The sequence below is a fragment of the Diprion similis genome, chromosome 12 (genome assembly GCF_021155765.1).
Source record: "Diprion similis isolate iyDipSimi1 chromosome 12, iyDipSimi1.1, whole genome shotgun sequence".
Classification (NCBI taxonomy): domain Eukaryota; kingdom Metazoa; phylum Arthropoda; class Insecta; order Hymenoptera; family Diprionidae; genus Diprion; species Diprion similis.
Window position 1 is genome coordinate 9764670 of NC_060116.1, and position 21992 is coordinate 9786661.

At 36.4% G+C, this 21992-nt stretch overlaps 2 protein-coding genes across 4 annotated transcripts; one reads left to right on the top strand and one right to left on the bottom strand.

Annotated features, from left to right (window-relative positions):
* Window positions 1–248: 248 nt before the first annotated feature.
* LOC124413559 (proline-rich nuclear receptor coactivator 2-like) lies at window positions 249–2914 on the bottom strand. The gene has a single exon (XM_046894236.1). It carries the CDS (start codon window positions 2207–2209, stop codon window positions 1808–1810), a length of 402 nt encoding a protein of 133 aa, XP_046750192.1. The 5' UTR covers window positions 2210–2914; the 3' UTR covers window positions 249–1807.
* Window positions 2915–3162: 248 nt separating this feature from the next.
* Window positions 3163–21426, top strand: LOC124413538 (E3 ubiquitin-protein ligase RNF38-like). Of its 3 annotated transcripts, none has more exons than XM_046894198.1 (10): window positions 3163–3304; window positions 11047–11368; window positions 13644–13845; window positions 14074–14161; window positions 14277–14362; window positions 14604–15203; window positions 16302–16520; window positions 16970–17253; window positions 17443–17749; window positions 17884–21426. In XM_046894198.1, exons 2-10 carry the CDS (start codon window positions 11142–11144, stop codon window positions 17956–17958), a joined length of 2088 nt encoding a protein of 695 aa, XP_046750154.1. In that variant the 5' UTR covers window positions 3163–3304; window positions 11047–11141; the 3' UTR covers window positions 17959–21426. The 3 variants fall into 3 exon arrangements, with proteins under 3 accessions (XP_046750154.1, XP_046750157.1, XP_046750155.1); XM_046894199.1 differs by lacking the exon at window positions 3163–3304 and adding an exon at window positions 5398–5547; XM_046894201.1 differs by lacking the exons at window positions 3163–3304; window positions 11047–11368 and adding an exon at window positions 5396–5547.
* Window positions 21427–21992: the final 566 nt, after the last annotated feature.

Sequence of the window (21992 nt, forward strand, 5' to 3'; positions counted from 1 at the left end):
AGAAATTTGCGTGATAATATCGTATAATATAATTATAAATAATATTTAATATATAAAGATACTATAATAGATAGTTTTCTTTCCATCAACTAGAATAGAGAAAATTGCAATCAGTTTTCCATTGAGAAGTCTAAGGGCTAAAATACTCATGCCCTGAGCAAACCAATGTTCAGTGGGCTAGTGGAGCTCCATAAATATCAGTTCCAAGCATTGACATAACGCGTCATCCGGCATCACAGTTATCTGTATATATATATATATATTTTTTTTTTATTTTTATTTTTTTTTTCTCACATCATAATCTGTGAACGCCGCAATATCACAGTTAGCACGCCACTTACTTGAATTAACGCCCCACCCTTATTTATACAATTCATATTTTTTTTTCCTCATGCTATCTACAAATTTTCAAATTTTTGGGTAAACATGTTATTCATCTAAACATCTTTATCCAATATTTACCCTCAAATGCTCCCCTAAACATGGATCTGCTCGCACGATAACTTTTCTCTTATACAATTTATATGCCTTGCAAGAAATTTTGCAAATTTGCGAGAAGAAAAAAAAAAAAAAAATTAAATAAAAATATTTCAACAATGTGAAGAAAATAAAACCGAAAAATTATGAAAAAAAAAACAGAGAAGTGTAATGAGAGAAAAAAGAATTTCGAGAAAATCTGCCCTTGTTGGTACGCTTCTGCTTAGAAATATCGTCTGGTTCTTTCCGCCTCTAGCGCATGCAGGGTGTTCCAAAAAATGAACGGTTACCAAAATTAAACAATAATCAAAATCCATGTTCATAAAACTGTATGATTTGTACTTTGTCTCTGAAAATAAAGAAAAAAAAAGAAGAAACGCAGAAAGAAGCAAAAACACAAAAACTAAAGAATATATAGAAATAAAATAATTCCAAACTGAATGAAAAGTGGGTTCAAGCAGTGCTCTGTGAATTTAGGAAAACTTTTGAAACAAAATCACACGAAATCTGAATATTCTGTAATAAAAGGTAAATAAAATGGAATTTGACCATATCGTAGGTACTACGTGTTAGATCGCAGCAGTAATTGAAAATATTGTGCTTGAGTAGATGAAAAATAGTAAATAAATGGTTCAATTGAATGATTGCTTTCAACCAGTTTGGAACACATAAATAATGCAATTTTGAAAGACCCTGCAGGACTTGAATATATGTATGTATGTATGCATGTATCTACACCATCTCAAGACAATAGAATAATGCGTTTAAGTATAGGGTAATCTAAAATACATATGTTTACATCTTTATACACGGTGTGATATTAATTAATGTTATTATCATTATGAATATGCGTGTAATGCTTTTTGTTTCTTTCTTCTACATATGGTGTGTCGAATGTTCTGTAGTGCATATATATATGTATGTATGTAGTCAATGCATAAATATAATGCAATATTGTTCATGGATGAATACGATGTACATATTTTAATATAGAGTTCGCGTGTTATACCCGTACAGTAACATGTAACACATGTTCGTAACCGTATGATAACTTTCGCTTCGTTTAGTTTGTTTGTTTTTTTTTGTTTTTGTTTTTTTTTTTTTTGCTTTTCAATCGTCTGTTCATTTATACAAGAAGTTTGATGTCGTATGTATGGACGAGTTGCATTCGACCCACGGCATTATTTCGTACCTGTTCAGCTGGTGTGCCCATTAGAGTCTCTCGGTAGAGTATCGGAGTGGTTCGCGATGGTACGGCTATTTCCTGGATTGCCGTAACCCTTTGGGATTCGTACGAAAGCGACGCCGAAGGCCCATGTATCGGGGGATATCAAGCTTGGACGTTCAAAATCATCTTAAGATGATTCGAGATATCGCAGCAGTGTTCTGCCTGCTTACAGGTGGAAATCAATCTTGTCGTCCAGTGGCTTGGCGGTTTTGGGAGACTCGCAGGTGACGGTGGTTCGGAAAACTTTGCCCCAGCATAAAAATTGTTGGTCGGACTACCCCGGGGACTCTCGTACTGAGATTGTCTTAACGGGGAGCCTCTGGTTTTGGCAGGGCAAGGTGGACTACAGCTAGAACGACCGTTTGAATTTCGGCTGGGTCGATTACTGCTCGAAAAATAAGTTGAGGATTTAATTGAATTGTTCCTCGAGTGTCGTTTACCACCGGCATTCGGCGAGCCTTGCCGCTCGATCTTGTCGCTCATTTTTGGCGTTGAGTTCGTCATCGGGTATTTTATGGAATTTCTTTTTATGGTTTTTGCAAAACGTCCGAAGACTTAAAAATAATATCGACAAAATTTACACGCTTGACACTAGAACACTCGCTCTACTAACTGCGCAATACGGCGTATCAGGGCTGGGGGGAGTGGCGGGGGGAGGGACTCTCGGAATCGCGAGAATCACCTTCGATTCGCGTTGTGCTACCTCTTGTCGGTTAGCTTCTTTGTCCTTGATAATCGTCCACACAGAGTTCGCCTCATTCGGCGATCTTCTAGCACCGCGCGTGATATACACCCTGAAAACTGACTAATTTTCACAGAGAGAGAGAGATTCTTCCACAGCTGGAAATACAAGATGGCGAATACGCTGTTTGTTTTTTTTTGTGTTTTTTTTTCTTTCCTCTTCCTCCAAACACTGAACAGCCTTCCGGGTCTATCTGATGCTGCTTCTTCGAATTTCACCAAACCACTATTAGTTCTTTCCGTATCGATACTCTTCGATTATTCTGTACGGTGACACGCAAATGTAACAATAATCTCTATATACACTAATCAAATTATACTCCGGTTATTGTACGCTTGGTCCTCTCTCTGACCGTATACATACACGCGCTCGCTACACCTCTCCTAGCGTTCTACTTCGCCTTTGTGACGAACTTCTGCCCTGCGTCACGGATTACCAGGCGGTAACCCCACTTTCTCGACCAATCAACGTCCTCCTCTCTCGGCACGTGACCAATTTCAGTCAATCGCACGTCTCGACGTTCGTTCAATTTCGTAAATCTCCGTCGTCGACGAAAAATCGCTTCTTTATAAGTACCTAATCAGATATTTAGCATGGAAAGATATCCTTCGAGGTTTTTGAAATTTTCCGCGCGTCAGAAATAGTTCGAACTTGCTAATAGGACCGCAAAAGACTAAATAAATTAGCTTTGTTTATAACGATCGAGTTTTTGACGCGTTTCGATTGGTCGGCGGACGACGAGGCCGAAGACGGCGACGCGAGCGACCCCGAGTGGGTAGTGGCGATTTGCAGCCATCACCAAATGACGGTTTCGCCCAGCGTTTCGACTATGACATCGCTCTGAAACCCGATAAAAGGTAGGATTTCACCCTGGTGCGATGAAATTTCTATCGTCTTTTCTGCTTCTGTAGATAATGCAAGCTTCTCTGGTGTTGGGCGTGATTTTTTCCTGCTGGTTAACTGCCTCCTTTGTCCGTTTTCATTGTATTCGTCCCCCAGTCTCTCCCCCTGATTTTGATAAGTGCTTGACAAATAGAGGATGTACACTCGGCTGAAAAAGTTTCGTCTCGACGATTACACAATGCTTCGTGTGAAATTAAAACCGTGCCTGCATCTGGACTCTCTTTCGCTTTTTATATCGTTACAACTGGTTTCAGTTTCCTGTACTTCGACACTTGTTTATTTACGCATATAGATTTCAATTTTCGTATAATAGGTTATGTTCGTCAATAAATTCTATGCGGGAGTCTCTCTTGCCCACGCATACGTGTGTGTATACAAACCCAATACATAAGTGACTCCCCGAGTTTATTCTCCATGTGATCGGTTAAATGTCCAACCTTAGGGTACAAGAAATGCGTTGAAAAAAAACTAGCCAAAGAAATCCGTTCGTGTTTCAACACCGAAGCAACTCGGATACCGCGTATCACGTCGCATTTTATTTCTTTCGAAAACTTGGCACTTGTCTCACGATGTGAATATGCAAGATAGAGAGTACGGCTATTTAAATCTGTTGAACGTAATACTTTTGCAGTGTTCGAGTAGTGCTATTCAATTTAGAAAAAAAAACACGAAGTAAGCCCCCCCCCCCTCACCCCTGGAACAATTTTTTTAGGAATCCTTTGATACGCTGGAACAACTCAAAGATCATTAATATTTCTCCCAGTGTCAGCTGTTAATATTAATTCGCACGCTTTATACCTAGGCGGCGTCATTTTCTTCGAATTGCATAATTTCTAATGCCTTGCGAATCCTGCACATCTGATTAACACCCTTCGAGTGACTGCAGCTCCGTTCACTTCTGTTTTTTTTCCTGCATTCCCTGGATTTTCCGACAGTCGCACTAATCGCCGCAGCGCAATCGCATCAAAACTATCGCACGTAACAAGCATCTTACTAAAAACGAAGCTGTTCTTATGATTTGTATTTTTAAATTCAGTCGAACGTTAGAACGAGTAGTCTTGAAATTCAACTGTATTTCGATAGTTCACAGAATCACGCTAAAATCTTTGACCATCTGTACCAATAAATTTGAAGTAAAAATTCTGGCAAAAAAATGTAAAACCTGCAAGTTGTTCGACGATTGCTCGTTATTATAAAAGTGCACCTTGACCACAAATACATCGCACATAACAATATACGTATAATGCTCAACATTAATAGTAATAGTTGTGACAACAACGGTAATGGTAGAAACAATACTAAAACAACCACAGAACGTCCATAAGTACGATTATAGTATCATCAAATCTCAAAAATCTTCAAAAAAGTGTGCAATCTCTAGAATCATCGATTGTTAGGAATGAATATTATAGTCATAACGTTCCTTTGTTGCATTGTAACACATATATCTGGATGGTTGGGTTGTCGTGAGTCATGAGTTGTTAAGCATTCACAGTGTAGCCTTAAGTGCGGAGCTTACCCTACGATCTCAAAGAGATTGTACACTCAGATGCTACATTAGATGCGCATACCTATACACAGAAATGCATCGTGTATCGTCGCAAGCAGACAACCCAAAAACCCGTTGAATATTATCAATTCCGCGTATACCGTTAAATCCTTGGAGAGAAATTTTGGAGTCACGCTCCTGCCTTTTTCTTTTACACACATTCCGTCGTCTGTGGCCCCGTGGCTACGGCCATGGATATGGACTACGGCATGCCGTCGGCGCTGGCTCCCTCGGTCGCATGAGGGTTCTCGGTCGGTGCCCATATATTCTCTCTCTTTATCTCTCTTTTGCTCTCTCCTTCCTACTGCAGTTCTCTCATTTACTCCCCTCTATCTTTCGCCCTCTTTGCGAGGCGTTGCTCAAAATATTAAGCCCGACGGACGTGGGGTAAGGGCCCGTCTTGGGTTTGCGACGCCCCTGACGTCCCACCCCCTTCCTCGTCCCTACTCCAAGTCCCCGCCCACCCCCACTCCCCCTTCCCCGTCTAGTAGTCGTATTTCGTTTCAGTCGGCCGCGCGCTGCCCGTGGGTGCGGGCCTGTGTGTCGTAGTTTCGTGTGGTATTATTTACGTTGTTTTATCATCATCGTCATCTTCTTCTCCGACCTTCGATACATCATGGCGCAGACGCGGGATTGCTTCGCTATACGGTACATCATTTGTTTATTTACTTGTCTCGCATGTTTTTTTTTTTTTTTTTTTTTTTTCTACCCACCATTTTTTACATATTTTTACGCGTATGGTAATGGCGAAGGCACATACACACGAATAGGATATACATGTGCATAATGCGATATGTAGCAGGCGACTGACTACTCGCCGCTGCGCCAAGTGCGTATGGACGATGAAACCTCTCCGTGTGCTGCTGCTGCTGCTGCTGCTGGCGAGAAGGACTCGCCCGCAAATGTTTTGTCCGAATCGATATACACCTACCTACGTTCTCGGAGAGTTAGCCGTCGTGTTCGTACATACATACGTATTTACGTATTTACGTATGTGTTTGTACGTGTATAATAAGCAAAGTAAGCGATGCTGACATTGAAAAGTGTTGTTCGTTCGGGAAAAGGGTTTCTTTTCACAATCTGAAACTCGATATTGGTATATACGGATAAATTTATATCATACCTAAGTATTTTCCCCCGTTGTCCCCCCCCCCCCCCCCTTCCCTACGTATTTCTTATTCAACTTTTGTTTGTTTTCCGGCGTATATTTCGCTTCGGGGGCGAAACGTGTGCTTATCTCTAAACGTGTCCTCGTGTACGTGTATCCGCGTCGATGTCACGCCTGATGAGTAAACAACGAATGTCTCGGTATAAACTAATGTAAGAAAGTTTCGTTCCCAATTTCGTAATCTTCATTCTCGGTTAATCGCTTGAAGGAGGAAATTTCTTCTTATTTTATTCCAAGAAAATACGTGAGAAAATGCACGATGAGCAATAGAAGAAACTCTTTCCATTATATACGTTACATTCCTTGAGAAAATTGTAGATTACGTTATTTTCAACGGTATCACCGTACATACAGTGATTCAATTAGACTTTTTTTTTCAGTTTTCCATGTATATTATATACACGCATTCAGAATTATCATGATGAAATTTTACATTGTTTAATACCGCACACATAAAGTTGGGCTTTGTACGTGAAGCTGTATCATCTAAATTGTTGAATCCCCCCCCCGCTTTCGCACTGTAGTGCGTTTGCTTTAACAATTTTACGTTGCCGAATGCAATGGAAAGCAGCAACGGGTTTGCATCGACGTGCCTCACGTAGGTATGTACGGTACCTACCTACCTACCTATAAAATATTGACCATGTGAATAAAGGTGTGTAAACAACGTTCCAGCTTAGATAGTTATTGCCGTTTGGTTCGCTATCCCTCGTTCTCTGCATTTATCGTTCTACAATTATTGACGAGCCAAGTTTTCGAACCGAAAACTCCGCAAACGGTAGAATAGAAAGTCCACTTCGAAGTCGCCGCTGCTTTTAAAATATTTGGGCACTCCAAGGCTTGCAGTGTTGCACGGGGTACTGAAGTCTAAGGTACCGTTTCTACGTGGGTACTTCCTGAAAAACCCAGGTGCCTTGACTCACCTACGTGGATGGGGGAACACCTGCTCCTTCGGCGTATATTCATGCTTTAGAAATAAATTTTTCCTTTCAAAAAAAAATTGCTCCATTTCTTTCGCTCGAGATCTTTTTGTTGTACAACTTATCGTAGTTTACAACTGCCAGCCCAATATATTTCATGTTCATTGTAGGTATATATATATATATATACATAGAGGATTATATGTATGTATACATGTATAATGTACATGTACAATTTTTAACTATGAGGCGTTTAATGCAAGGCTTAAGTATCCGAAATAATTATCGTGCTCCAATAAAACCTCAGCGAATAACGGATATTCAACGTATATATTTTTTACAATATTATTGCTAGTTTCACGAACTTTTGTATACGTGAATATTATAGACATTTTCATTGGGGGTTTCAACTTAAGAAACAACGATCAAAACTGATTTCTCTAGTGTTGTAAGTATCGTACGACGAAATCTTGAATCGTCAAGGAATATCCCAATTCGGACCGTGTTCCGCGGTGAAAACGATTTCACTCAACCGCGCGGCGGACGAAATTCGTAAAAATCTCCTTTAGTTCCGAACGTTTATAGCGCAATACATTCATACCTACAACGGCTAGATTTATACGGAATGAATGTACTAGCCGTTGATTTTAATGCTCAACGAATGAACTTTCAAATGGAATTTTCATGTCACCAAAAAGTTACGTCAGATTTATATTAGACGAAACCGCACTTATGATTATAAATTTATAAAAACATTTAATTTCATATAATCCATAGTTTAAACATTTCTCAAGTTTTCCAACCTTCGGATACGATGAATTATTGCGAAGACTTGTATATACCTGTACATTGGCGATTAATAATTCCTTCGATGGATCGTCTTGTCCCGTCCATTTTTTATCTATTGAAATGTAGGAGAAATAAACATATGTAGGTAAACTGTTAGACGGAAAAAATTCGTTGAATTATGTATTAATTAATCGTTCCGATTTTCTACTGCAAATTTATTTGATACGGTCGGTTGGTTTAAATGCCGAATTTATACTTTATGTTGCAAAGTTTCCCACAGAACTTGAGAGTCTCCTCTTCTTTTTGTCTTGCACTGCAAGTTTAAAGGTAAACTGGTTTCACCGGACGGCCAAAGGGAGGTTGCTGTATGTTGCGAGAAGGAAAAGCAACGGGTCCCAAGCGTTTAATTGCCTTTTTACCAAACAAGCTGGCGATAGTTATAGTTTCTTCTTGTATTATCAAGGCAACACGTTATGCACATAAGTACGTTCGTATACACCGTTATAGTGATACCACGTTCGTAACGATAAGAATAGGTCAGACGGTTGGAATATTTTCAAAACTTTTACGATATGCGCTAATTATTGTCTCATGAAGTTTCAGCCATCTAGAAAAGGTATTACGCATGTATGTATATGTACATGTAGCATGCTAAAGTGCGTATATATAGGTATACAGTTACACCCCCCCCCCCCCCCCCCCCCTCCGGCAAACTCGCCGTCGAAGGCATAACGTTAGTCGTCTCAAAGGACGATCGACATTGTCGATATATCGAATGTACGTAGCGTTTTATAATCTAGTTACGAGATACAGTAATTTACGAAACGTGGACATAAGGTGGTGTTACCCTTCGCATTTGTTTCTACTTCTCTCTGAATATGTAACCCAATATGTCTATAATTATAATATGAAAGAGCTGAACTTTCTATAGATATATAATATTGATGAGACGCGATTTGCATCCCTTATATCTTTGCCTTGAATTTAATTTCCCCTTACGTATCAGTCGACTAAAATATAGAGTCTTCGTTGAGGAAAGATATAATTAATATACGCGCACCTCTTGTCGCGCAGTTACGAATTCTTTTATAAAAGATCTCATTTCTATCATATACGCATACGGTGTACTTGCTTATAATACCGGAATAGACTTTTTTTTTGGGCAGGAATTGAAAATTCTTGGTCACTAAAATCAATGTAGACTATTTCTTGGCAACCTTGAGAAATTTGGAGTAATAAAAGGATACAAGTTTAGTTTTTACATCAATTCTGTGGAAGTATTTTCTACTATAGGGCTAAAGATTTGCTTATAAAGCTAAATTTGCAAAGGTAACTAATGACTGCTTGAGTTGAGCCGAAATACTTTGTATATTGTAATTAACGGGTACACTGGTCAAAGATTTTTTCGCAATTTAACTTACACAAGTAAATACAGCGTAGTAGATATTATATCACGTAGACTGTTTCCAATCCTTTCGAAAATGCAAAATTTAGAAAATTCTTCATCAGGTTGCATGGATCATTTATTTATAGATTTAGCTTTCAAAACATTTCATGTTGGATATCATTTCATTCGACATATTAATCTTCAGCATTGACTTCTTTTTTCTATTTCTAAATTGCAAATGGTCTTTTATTGAATCTAGTCATATTTGTAAAATTAGCAAAGTTCTCGGTGGTAGTCATTTTCATGGGAATTTGCACACAGATTTTTGTATGTAGTATGCTTTTACTAATTTACAGAATACTCTTAAATTATTATCGCATGCATGAATTGATATTTAAACACATTTTGTAATTTGATGAATTTGCTTCGTACATTATTTAACTTTATCCTAACTTTATTGGCTGTACACAAGTTTGGTTGGTATAGTAGACGACAGTTCGATGTGTTTGGCAGTTGTATACCTTTAGTGTGTGGGTGGTATATGACAGAACTATATCTGGTCTTTGTAATCCTAAAAAAATTTGTTGAATATCTTTGGTTTATCAATGTATTCATAATTATTGAATTTTCAAAGCTTCTAATGAGAATGTTCTTCTATGTAATGATTTCGATATTGTGAAAGTTTATATCGCTTAGGATTTCCTTTCCCAAGGAAACTTATTTATCGCCTCTTTTTACCTAATTTATATAACAACCAAAACTGCAGGTTCTTAGACACGTTTTTAGAAGCTTGATTAACTGTAGATGGAACTAGCTCACCAATGGATGTGCTCTTTTAGTGTTCACTTATATAATTTTTTCCAAAAACTCGTTCATTGTAAAAATACTCACACCTAGTCAGGAAATTTTTTTCCCGCCCCCCACGTGGTCTGTATCATGAACACGTCTCAATTTCCGGTTTGACCGAAGAAGAAAACGATAATCGGTAAACACCATTCGACAAACAGATACTATATACTTCACAATTTCGCAAAATCTTGCTCCTTGTATAACTTTTCACAAAAATGGTATGAAACAGCTGGATTCATTGTTTAAAATAAATGAATATCTTCTGCATATCTTGTTAGGCATTTCCGCATAAGTCGTTGAAGATTATAGCCAAATATTTGAGAACTAAACTCATGGTCGAAATATATTTCAATGGCGTGGAAAGACAAATATAAATAAAGAAGTCTAATAGACACTCTTGGTATGTACTAGTGCTTTGCGATTAATCGATTAATCTGCTGCTTCGATTAACCGATTAATCAAGTTTTTCCAATTACGCGACGATTTCGATATTCGTTTTTCCAATGAATTGTTTAATCGACGGTTTTGATCAATCGTTTTTTCGATTAACCGATTAATCGAAATGGCCTCATAATAATTCTGCAGGTCAATCGGCATACGAACCGAAACCGTCGATTAATCGATTAATCGGAAAAATTATCAATCGAAATCGTCAATCAATCGATTAATTGTAAAAACGATTAATTGAAAAAGTTATTTAATCGATTAATGGAAAACACCATAAATCGAAGATATCGATTAATTTTACAGCACTAACATATACCCATACTTTTGTACTATAATATGCTTAATGTAGCAACAATATACCGAGTAACCATTGATATTTTGACAAAAAATTTTGACCAAGAGTGAAAACAAGTTTACATTTAAATTCACACGCAAGAGCATTGTCTTTAGGAAGCTTGATATACCTTTTTCCCGATCTTATCTTAATAATGGTAGAAATAAAATTAAGAAAAGACAAAAGAAAAAAAAAAAAAAAAAAATGAAAAATCGTGTGGCTGTGGATAAAGCGAATTGAATCACCGTCTCAGGTTTGGCCATACTGACCGAGTCGTATATCAGATCTCAGCCAAACTCCAACTAAAGTCCTAAGACGCGAAGTCGTAGCCTCCGACGCTCGGAGCAAATGAACGTCCCTGGAAATCACCAGCACCGCAGTTTGGGCATGCCGGGGCGCTACAGGGGCGGAGTAGGGGGTGGGGTACCCCCGGGGGGCCATTCTCGGGGGTCTACGCCCCACAACCGGGTCTGGCACAATCACAACCAGCACCCACAGCACGCTCACAATCAGCTTAACCAACAATACAAGGAATATCCCCACCGGCATCTTCAACCTCCGCGCTTCCATAATGGGTATAATGGAGATTTTTAAACAATAAAAGAAAAAAAAAAAAAAAAAAAAAAAGAAAAAGAAAAATAAAACAAAAGAAACGAAAAAATTGGGCTGGATGTATGATCTGCATTATATATGACTGTCCTGGGTCTCATGATGACAAAACAGTCATTTTTAAAATGGTCAAAGAAACCATATTGGACGTTGAACATTAACGCGGCGCAGAAACGGGAATTTATGCACTATCAGGATCTCAAGTGCCTTAATATATTTTTATCGGCTAATTAATTCGAACTGAATCCGACATGTAACGGCACGATTTTTCCAACATCTTTATTTTTTAAACGACGTTGTCTTGCCTGTATATTTTTTACCATGGGACACCGATGTAGATTGTCTAACTAAATTAAAGCTTAGCAGCTGCCTGGCTTTGCGGTTAAAACAATGACGAACAAGCTTATTTGTTCCCAACGTCGACTTCTGATGCATAATACTTGCTATTTTTATTAGATAATTCGATGTGCATAACGATTTTCAGTAAATTTTCAAATACCTCGATATAGGATGACGAAGCCAAGCTGGAACATATAAACAGATGATAAACACCAACGAATGAACGGTACACCATGTACCGTATGAATTGTATCGAAGAGCTCATTCGTTGGCCATGTTCATTTATTGGCGAAATCATCCTACAAGGAAAACTGGTAGTCGGATGATAGTTGTCCTAGTAGCTGGCTTGATGATAGTTTCTTTTTTCCTTTTCTGACCCTGAATCACGATGTTAGATTTATCGTTATTGGGAGTTTTTTTTTGGGAAGTATATAAATAAAGATTATATTCCAGATATTTTTGAAATTTGTGTCACCGACATATCAAATACTAAAAGCTTTTGTGTACATGTAAACGTGCTGAAATCATAAGTCGGATACGCGGAATTCAAAGAACAGAATACGAATGATTACTTGCACCTGCTACAGCTGTCTAGTTTCAGCCAAATCGAAAATACAACTATTTTCATTATTAAAATTAGTGGGTATTGTGTTATAGAGTTCGGTCAGCTTAGATCAATTGTTGGGTTTGTGTGTATAAATTTTAGGTTGATGTTTCTGCATTCTGACCTTAGCCTCTTAAGTGTGGACCTCAATTTTTCTACCGTTACTGGCACACTGCAGAATATTTTTATTACACATAAAATTTCATTGTTTGAATTTCACGTAGTACACGTTTATATTTGCATCCAGCCCAAAACTCATGAGAATTAAATTTCATCCAGATTTATAAATAAAAAAAAATATATCGATATGAATTACTCTTTTACCTGAAAAATCTTTACTCCAAAAGTAATGAACTAGTGAAATGATTTACTTCAAAACAGTATTGAAAGACACATATTTATCACTTACGATATTCACCGCATCATAAAACTAGATCACAGCTTTTGGATTATATATTCAAAAAATTAACATGCATATTTATTACATCTAAATCATCATTGCCCGACTAAAAAGCATATGTAATTTCCGTATATTGATTGGCTACGTACTTTGTAAATATGTTGTATATTACAAAGAATGAATTTTGCAACACTCATATTTCACGTTCTTATTTATTGGTTTCTTGATCTCCAAAAGTTCTTCGTTTTATGTAATGTAATATGTTACTATAGTTATCTTGTTTGGCATGTACCTTTATATAAAAGTTTTTTTGTGAAGTATATTTTTGGTTTATAAACTGTTTTTCACAGTGAGTACAATATGTAGAACTAATTGGTGGCGGTGGTGTAATTCAAACCTATCGGATGAAGTGCTGCAAAATTGGAACAAGCACCTCATATTTGTTGACATATTTACTATTATTAAATTATATTCGTAAAATTCACAATTTATTATTTCATATAAACGTACAAAGTGAAGATTTTTTAATAAAGGTTATTCGGTCAATCATACCAATGGAACTGATCGCAAATAACTAGGAGTCGACGTATGGACAGTAATAGTACACTCGAGTAAATGAAGTAAGAAGATGTGAAGAGATAAAATGCGACTACTTCATTGTACTTGGTTTTTTATTCTTATGGGTAAAACAATGTAGAAAATACATGGGTCTTTTACAATCGCAGCCATCTCTTTCTTTCATAAACAGACTCAATTCACATCATTACTGTTGTGTTTCAATGCCAAAATTTTATCAGCAGGTTTATAAAATGAAACTGTTTGTTGAAACTATATGATTTAACTCTTAGGTTGCGTTTAACAATTTTTATTAAATACCCAATTTATTCTCCACTCCTAGAGATTGTCCAGGGGTAACCGCGTCGTCAGGCCCAACAGGAAAAGAAGTTTCTTATCACGGCGCAGTTGGTGGTTCAAGCGTTGGCTACAAGCCGCCTCCGCAGCATAGTCCACAACCAAGAGGTCCACTACCCCTATTTCCACAAGAGTCTGCAAGCCCTGCGACCCTTTCGCCTCCTTTGCATATTAATATCTGTGGTCAGGTAGGTATTGAGTGAGATAGGCCTGGTTTTGCAAAGATTATTAGAAATTGTGATAGCCTTTGCACATAATAAAATTCTTGGACTAATGGCTTTTTTTTCCTATCGATGAAGCAGTACGTAATCATTGCAGCCTTATCGGTCAGTGCTGATAGATGGGGTGAAATCATACCATCATCCGCAGAGTAAACTATACAACTGGTATGCTAATAATACCTAATCGGATTTCAGGAGAATGCAATGCGAGGTCCTCTGATTAATTTGAGCCCAGGTCTAGGAGCCAGCAGTGTAGATATGGAGTATCGCAGAAATTCACAAGGTATTTAACATAATATATCTCGTAAATTTATATTCAAACCAGCTGAAAGTTCAGTATCACATGGTTTATATTTGATAAAGCGATTGATCATTCTTTTCACCTACGTGTTTCACAGCTACCAATCAGATGCCTTTAAGCCCTGTTCAGCTACAGCCTTCTCCTACCTATTACAGGCAATCCAGTCAGGATGATGGCAGAAAGGTTAGTCTTGTTAATGTAGAATTAGATTATCATTTGAGAACATAGAATAACAAATGCGAAAGGTGGGTTGCAGTTCCGACGCTTGACGAAATATCCTTCTACTTGCCATATTTCTTGTAAGAAATAAAGCTAATGTTATACGCGATTCATGCTAAGATATACCTAACAAATTTCAATATGCTAATACATATTCGTACCATTATGTAGGTGTATAATAAGACGCTCTCAATAAATTTCATAGAGTGAATCTCCGTCGAGAAAACGTCGCCGAATATCTCGGAATGGGACAGTATCCGGAATAGAAGTGCGGGAGACTACACCACCTGCTCCGACTCCACCCCTTCATACTCCTCCTGCACCATGGGAACTTCCTGCCGCGGCACAGCGTAGATCACCGAGAAATCATATATCGACTCGTGGCAGCCCGCCAATTAGAAATCGATACCAACGTTATCCGGACTCGTTTGCTCTGTCCTATCCTTTTCTTCACAATCCAGGGATTCACAATTCTCACCACAACATGCACAACACGCATCATACTATCCACAATTCTCATCATAACATTCAGAATTCACATCATAACATTCATAACACTCATCACAATATCCACAATACCCATCAATCCCATCCACATCATCCTGCCGGTACCGCTCATCATCCTGCTCAGGGGGCAACTGGACCGATGGTTGTCGAGGTAGGACAAGTCGGTGTTTCGAGTCTTGGTGTCGCGGTTGGCGGAGAACCAATATGGCACCCACAGGCAACAGGATATAGAATTCCGTGTCAGCTCCATGGGATTTATACAACAACTGGTGCTCACGCATTTGCTCACACGTGTCAGGTAATAATTATGAATACTTCATAAATTAGAAAGGGTGCTTTTTTCTCAAGAATTCTCATGAAGTAATGCATCAATTGTTCAATGTATAAAAGAATTTTATTAATTCATATTTTAAAATTGAAATTTGATCATATTTTTTCTGTTAGTTTCTTACGGTTTTTATCTTCGTTTCTACGTCACATATTGCAAAAAATAACGTTTTCCATTTATAATTTGAATTTACTGTTTACTGTTTAGTATTACCAGAAAAGTTTTTACATTATTAGCTTAATTGAAGTTAATATGTTTAAGCTCATATCAACCAGCAGGAGATTCATGGAATCCGTGTGCTGGTCTGGTGCTAACTTAATTACATATAATATATTACATAACAAAAGGATTAACAGGCTAGCAATAGTAATTTAAGTTATTTAATTTTTTCTTGGTCACTTTTTAACCAAACAGTCGAATAGAGGAAAATGTATTTTTTGTAACTGTTTTCATACAATCATTTGGAACATGAATATCAGATTAGTCATCAACATTCTCTATTCGAATGCAGGAAGTCACGGTAATTTATTCATTGCACAGTTGTTCGGTGAAAAAGATAAGGGCTTGTGCTATATCTTGCACCTGTTTCCTAGAGTAAATTACTATGTGTACATGCACTTGATGCAATTATTCACAGGCATTTTGTGACCATAAGTGGAACGAAAACTTTTTATACTGAAGAATACTGATTAAAAATTTACTACTGTAGAAAAACTGTTATGTTTTAGTCAACTTTAGATATGAGTTTGCATTTTGTTGATTGAAACATTGATCATTGAGCAGTGTTGAAATACTTCTACTGGCTTTATTTTCAATATTATGTTATTTCATGGTAAATTCAATTTGAAACACCAACGTTCTGTCTAGTCATTGTAGAAATTAGTGCACAGATGCTCAGTTTCAAGTATACAAAAATGAGCTACAGTCTTCAATGACTGATAACTTTTCTTAGCAGAAGTAGACTTTTTATTTATTACTTTATTATATTACTTCAAATTCCTACAAAATGCTATCTTATGATTGACCTGATCCACATGCGCTATACGAACAATTCAAATTTTGAACCAGGTGGCTCACCATCATCATCATCACAACCACTATTCGGCAGCTCATCCAGGACATCCAGGGCACCCAAGCCATGGCTTGGTTGGTTCTATAGTTGGTACCGCCACCAGAGGTTATCCTACGCCAGCCGGTGGTCCTGTCACTGCGCTGCACCATCCTCATCCTCCCCCACCACCTGTCCATACTACTCACTATGCTACCCATCATCAGTTGTCACAACAGGTATGAACATTCACGTTTTGTTTATGAGAAAGTGTACTCACATTCCACATTTGAGACCAGATTAACAAAATATCGCTAAAGTGGTATTCAGTAAGATTTCCATTAATGGCTTACCTGCGGGAGATTACCTTGAAAACTTTGATTATCACATAAGCTTCGTGTGCATCTGATAATGAGACAAGATAAAACTTAAGGATGTTTCAAAGTCAATGTCAGTCACGTTCTAGGCGTGTTCAGATTATTTTTTGTTATTGAATGTTGAATATTGAAACGAAAGACGAGCGAGATTTTTATTTTTAACGAGATACGTACTCATTTTTCATCGTCAATACTGGCAAAATGAGTCCAAGAATAAAAGTGTCGAAAATATCTCGCAAATTGCCTGCATATCACGTAAGAGCTTTTCCATGATTTCTATTTAATCTTCTGAATAATTTTACATTTTTCAGCGAGAAGTGGAATTAGAGTTGATCGAGTCTCACCATCATCATCGTGTAGGCGGGACTGGTGGTCCACCACTATCTTTACCACACTCATTCTCACCGCCAGCTTTAGCTCAAGTCACTACGCCGCCACCTATATTTTTGTCCGATACCCGAAGTAGTCAATTAGAAATGCTTCAATCAAGGACACGTCGACCAACTGCAAATGTCAGACGACAGAGACCTACACGGTGGCGCGGTACACCACCTTTACCACCATCGCCTTACCCTGGCTTATTACTACACTTCCTGTAAGTTTTCATGTTTATAATGAGATGAATTAATCTAAAATTTCAAAGTAATTGTGTTGATTCTTTATTATCTTCTGTGTCTTAGCTGCGATTATAATTCGTTTTACATAAATATTTTATAAATAAATTGAAGGAGAATATCGTACCACATTATAATTTAAATTCTACCTAACGTAACTTGTATTTCAGAGCAATGTTCAGCAATCCACCCTTGTCCCCATACAGTCAAGCTGAATTATCTTCGCCCGAATCTACAGAAACTGAGAATTACGAGGCTCTGTTATCGTTGGCTGAAAGATTAGGAGAAGCCAAACCAAGAGGTTTGACTCGTGCAGAAGTAGAACAGCTGCCTTCGTATAAATTTAATGCAGAAACTCATCAGGGTGATCAAACTAACTGTGTTGTTTGTATGTGCGATTTTGAAGCGTTACAATCTCTTCGTGTATTACCTTGCTCACACGAGTTTCATGCCAGATGCATCGACAAGTGGCTCAAGGTAATTTTGCATACTCATCATCTTTGAATACTATAGAAAGTGCGAACAGTATGAATATTAATCGGTTGTTATTTCAGTAACTGTTTTATCTATCAATACATCATATCGATGACATACCTGTGCTTTGTTTGCAGTCAAATAGAACATGTCCCATTTGTCGTGGAGATGCCGGAGAATATTTTGGAACTGGAGGTGGCAACAGCGACTGACCTTCTGAATCGTAGGCCTGTTAGTGCCGTAACCAAAATACAGCTTCACATGATCATTTTTCATCTTCACCATTAAATATCACAGTGCTGATTTGCACCAATGTGTCGGTAAGCGCAATGTTTACCCTAATATTATTCAGTTATCGATAGAATTATTCTCATAGCAATAGCATATTTTTCATCTACGTGTGGTTCCCACAAATAGGAGTACTCGTTCAAATTGCAGTGTTTTACTGAAAATTTGAAAATACACTTTGAGCATTGTAAATTAGAAGTGTGGTAAATATTCAATTTGTTCGACTTATTACTGGCGTAACAAGCTTGTGCTAAAATTCAACACAAATTTGCCAATAAAATCATAATATATTTTTTTGTTATTATTTGTCTGTGTCAATTAATTCTATGTGACGGAGACAGATAAAAAAAAGCGGAAGCACTGAAAATTATTTAGGTTTTGTTCCCTGTGAGGGATAAATTTTTAAAAATTTTTGCAAATTATGCGATGGTTTTTTTGTTTAGTTTTTTAACCCTAAATATTTCATTCGAATCTCTGTATAAATACTTTGAACTTTCACGTGTATTTGTCTCGATATATGATATTTGTGCTGTGTACTATAATAATTTAGAGTTCATCACGTTCCACCATCACGATTTTTCCTTCCACTTGCGGATGTAAAAAAGAAACAAAGAAATTTCTCAAGACCGCATCCAAAAAATAAAAAAAATAAAATAATAATTGTATATATTCGTTATCCGTACTGAATTAAAAATCTTGTAGAATTCCTGTTGGTTACTCAAAGTTTACAATGCTTTCAAGTGCGTTTTTCAATGCATCTAATTGCTTTTTTGAATAGTTGTAAATCATTGGACTTATAGTTTAAGTAATCGAACTTGCTACTTGCAAGCCAAAGCCGTTGGTAAAAGTATGCATAGTTTTCTGCCCTCCTCATCATATATTGAAAATAGTGTTAAGTTGTTTATCGGGCATTTTCTTAAGGCGATAACTTGATAATTCAACAGTTGTTCAAAATGTTGTCAAAAATGTTTAAATTTGCAATTAACGTGGATTAAGTTACTGTTTCATCTAACGTTGTTTAGTTACATATATAAAGATATGTATGTGTATATATTATATACTGCTTTCCATTAATTGCTTAAGTTTTTAAACACATCATTTGATATAATATAATTTGTAAATATAAATCTTGGTTTCAACCTTTAACCAAATGTAGGTTTTAAGTTTTGCAATAAAAGCTATTACTATTACACCAAGTCATTGGCTTTTAGTGTTTAACTAGCTACGGGGGTGAATATGTTCAATGCAATTTTTCGAATAAGTAATTAATATATATATAGCTTCATTGTTGTTTTATTTTATGATTGTTTATCAACGCAGTTGTTAACCGAGATAATAAACCCAATTCCTCGTCAAGGAACAAGTTCCGTTATTAGGATATGATAAATGCTCGCTGTCTTTCATTCATCCAACAAAACTCACGCAACTCAAATGTATGTACGTATATATAGATGACAGTTCTGGATGCTAGAAAAATCCAAGCATCGTGTAAAAGATCACTCAATGCAGGGGTTTATTTTATTTTGGTTTATAATCTTGCGTTTCAAATTTCGGCTTTAAAGCTAATTATGATATCAGCACAAACTGTAATGAATTTGGATACAATTCCGAATCCTTCTATCTCTGTATGACTATCTATATACGTGTACCTTGAAGTCTGCGTGCATGGGTTTTGTTGATGAAAGAAAAGCACCTGCTATATGAAAATTGCAAGCAATAGTTGACTACAGAAAAACGAGAAAAAATTTAAAAAATATATAAAACAATTAAAAGTACCGCTTCTGTTTCCTGCATAACTACCTCTGAAGAATGAATGGAACAATGAATACTTTTTTATACACCGATAAACCGTAATCTTTATAATAAATCACCTAATTACTATGCCATGTTAAAAATTGATTGGTTGATGAATTATCTTACATTAATACCTAATGGTAATATTAGCACACTGTAGTAACCGATTAGCATTGGCTGGATGGAATGGTATGCAGAAGGTCTTGTAAAGAAATAGTGCTTTTGAGATTTTTTTTTTCAGCCTCTTATTGTTAATGATTTAAATATGTTAATCTAATAGTTGGCGCGAAGAGAAAAAAAAACATTCTCAGAGCTGGAAAAGGGTGGGATGTTTAGAAACTTCACTTTGGTTGCATATAGTGATGCGGCCTCTTTAATGCTATTATGGCGAATTGAGGGTTCAGTCCCTGGCAGCCTGCAATATTAGCACCTCCTAGCAAACTTTAAGCCATTGATATAATCTTCACCTCACCGAAACTTCTAGAGATAATCCACTGATTATACTTTATAGATCGATAATTTAGTTAGTTTGTTTATTCTTCTGCTAAAAGTAATGTTTTTCATACTTATGTGGTAGTCGGTAGCAGCGATTATATCTACTAAGAGATGTTGGAATTTTTTTTGTTGTCCATTAATTTTAGGAAATTTGCATAGCACATAAAAATATTAGTTAGGAATATTTTCAATTACTTATAACTCCAAGTGTGATTTGCAATGAAGTGCTGGGTATGATTAACCGAAATTGACAGGATGTTAATTAGGGGAAAAGGGACAGATTCTCGTTGGAATTAGATCCGTTCAAAATACGGAGCAAAAAGTTTTGTACTGTACAATGAAATTTTTTTCCATTCCTACACCTTACAATTGATATGTCTATGCGTCAAATAGTTATTTGTTATATTTTACTGATAATTAGCACTTATTTTTATTGTACGAACTCTGAAGTTTAATTATATTCACATTTTCTATTGGAAATTGAACAACGTGCTTGCTCAAACCATTCCATTCCTGCCCCTTTTCTCACGTAGATTTAGATAAATAAGACAATTCGAGGAGCTGAATTTGTGTAGTTAGGCAATTATCGTTTTGTTAATCGATCGAATCTTTTACGTATAATTATGCATAATAATTGTAACATTAATATCGTCATTGTGGTTGTTATTATTATTTAATGATAATGATAACAATAACGGTAAATAACAATAGCCAATAAATACTATTTGTCACTTCGATTTAATAACTAATTGTAATTAATGTTGTTTAAACTTGTTAACGTGTAGAGAATGGGTGTTGAGTATTTGCTTTTTCAATTTGCATTGTATAGTTTTTTTTTTTCTTTTCAATGTTTACTAGGGGACAATTTTCGGTCAAGTTATACATAGATTATATACTATGCATATGTAATTACTCGTATTAATAATTGGTTAGCTTTTCAACGCTCCTTCCGTGATTTTGCGGTGTCCCTTCACCATGGTATAAAAAATAAATTTTTCAAACAAAACCGTATATACGTAATTAATTGAACAAAAAAGAAAAAATAATGTACATCACAAATGCACACTAGATAATATTAAACACCTTGTGCAAATCAATTCAAATATCAATTTATGGTACAGAAATTTAAATATTAACAGTTACAGTTGATCCTAGAAGTGTAAGAACACATATCATTTTGATTACGATAGTGTTTATATACCTATGTAATAGTTGAAAGAGAAATGTTTAAAAATTCATTGAATTTTCTGGAATTAGTCCGTTGTGTTTGCTGTTTATTGAAATAATTTGGTCTGAAAGAAGGGAAGAAACAACAGAAAAAAGAAGAGAGAAAAATTATTTTATTATCAGAAAATATGTTCTCCTATATGTTTATTTGGCTTTTTTCTACATATACATATGTATACACAGGCGGACTTAAATAATCTGAAAATTATTATGTTTAACTAATTTTAAGGTGACCTGTGTTATATTTGGCTAGTTATTATGTTATGCTTGAGTTCAATAATTTTACTTTCGATGGAGTGATGGGGGAAAATTAAGTCATCAAAGTGAAGTGTACAAGAAATTAAATATGCTGCAGTTTTTTTTTCGTTTCATTTCGATGCTCGTGCAGATGAGGTTAAGTAAAAATCTTCACACGGAGTAGATACATTATTTTCATTCGAGT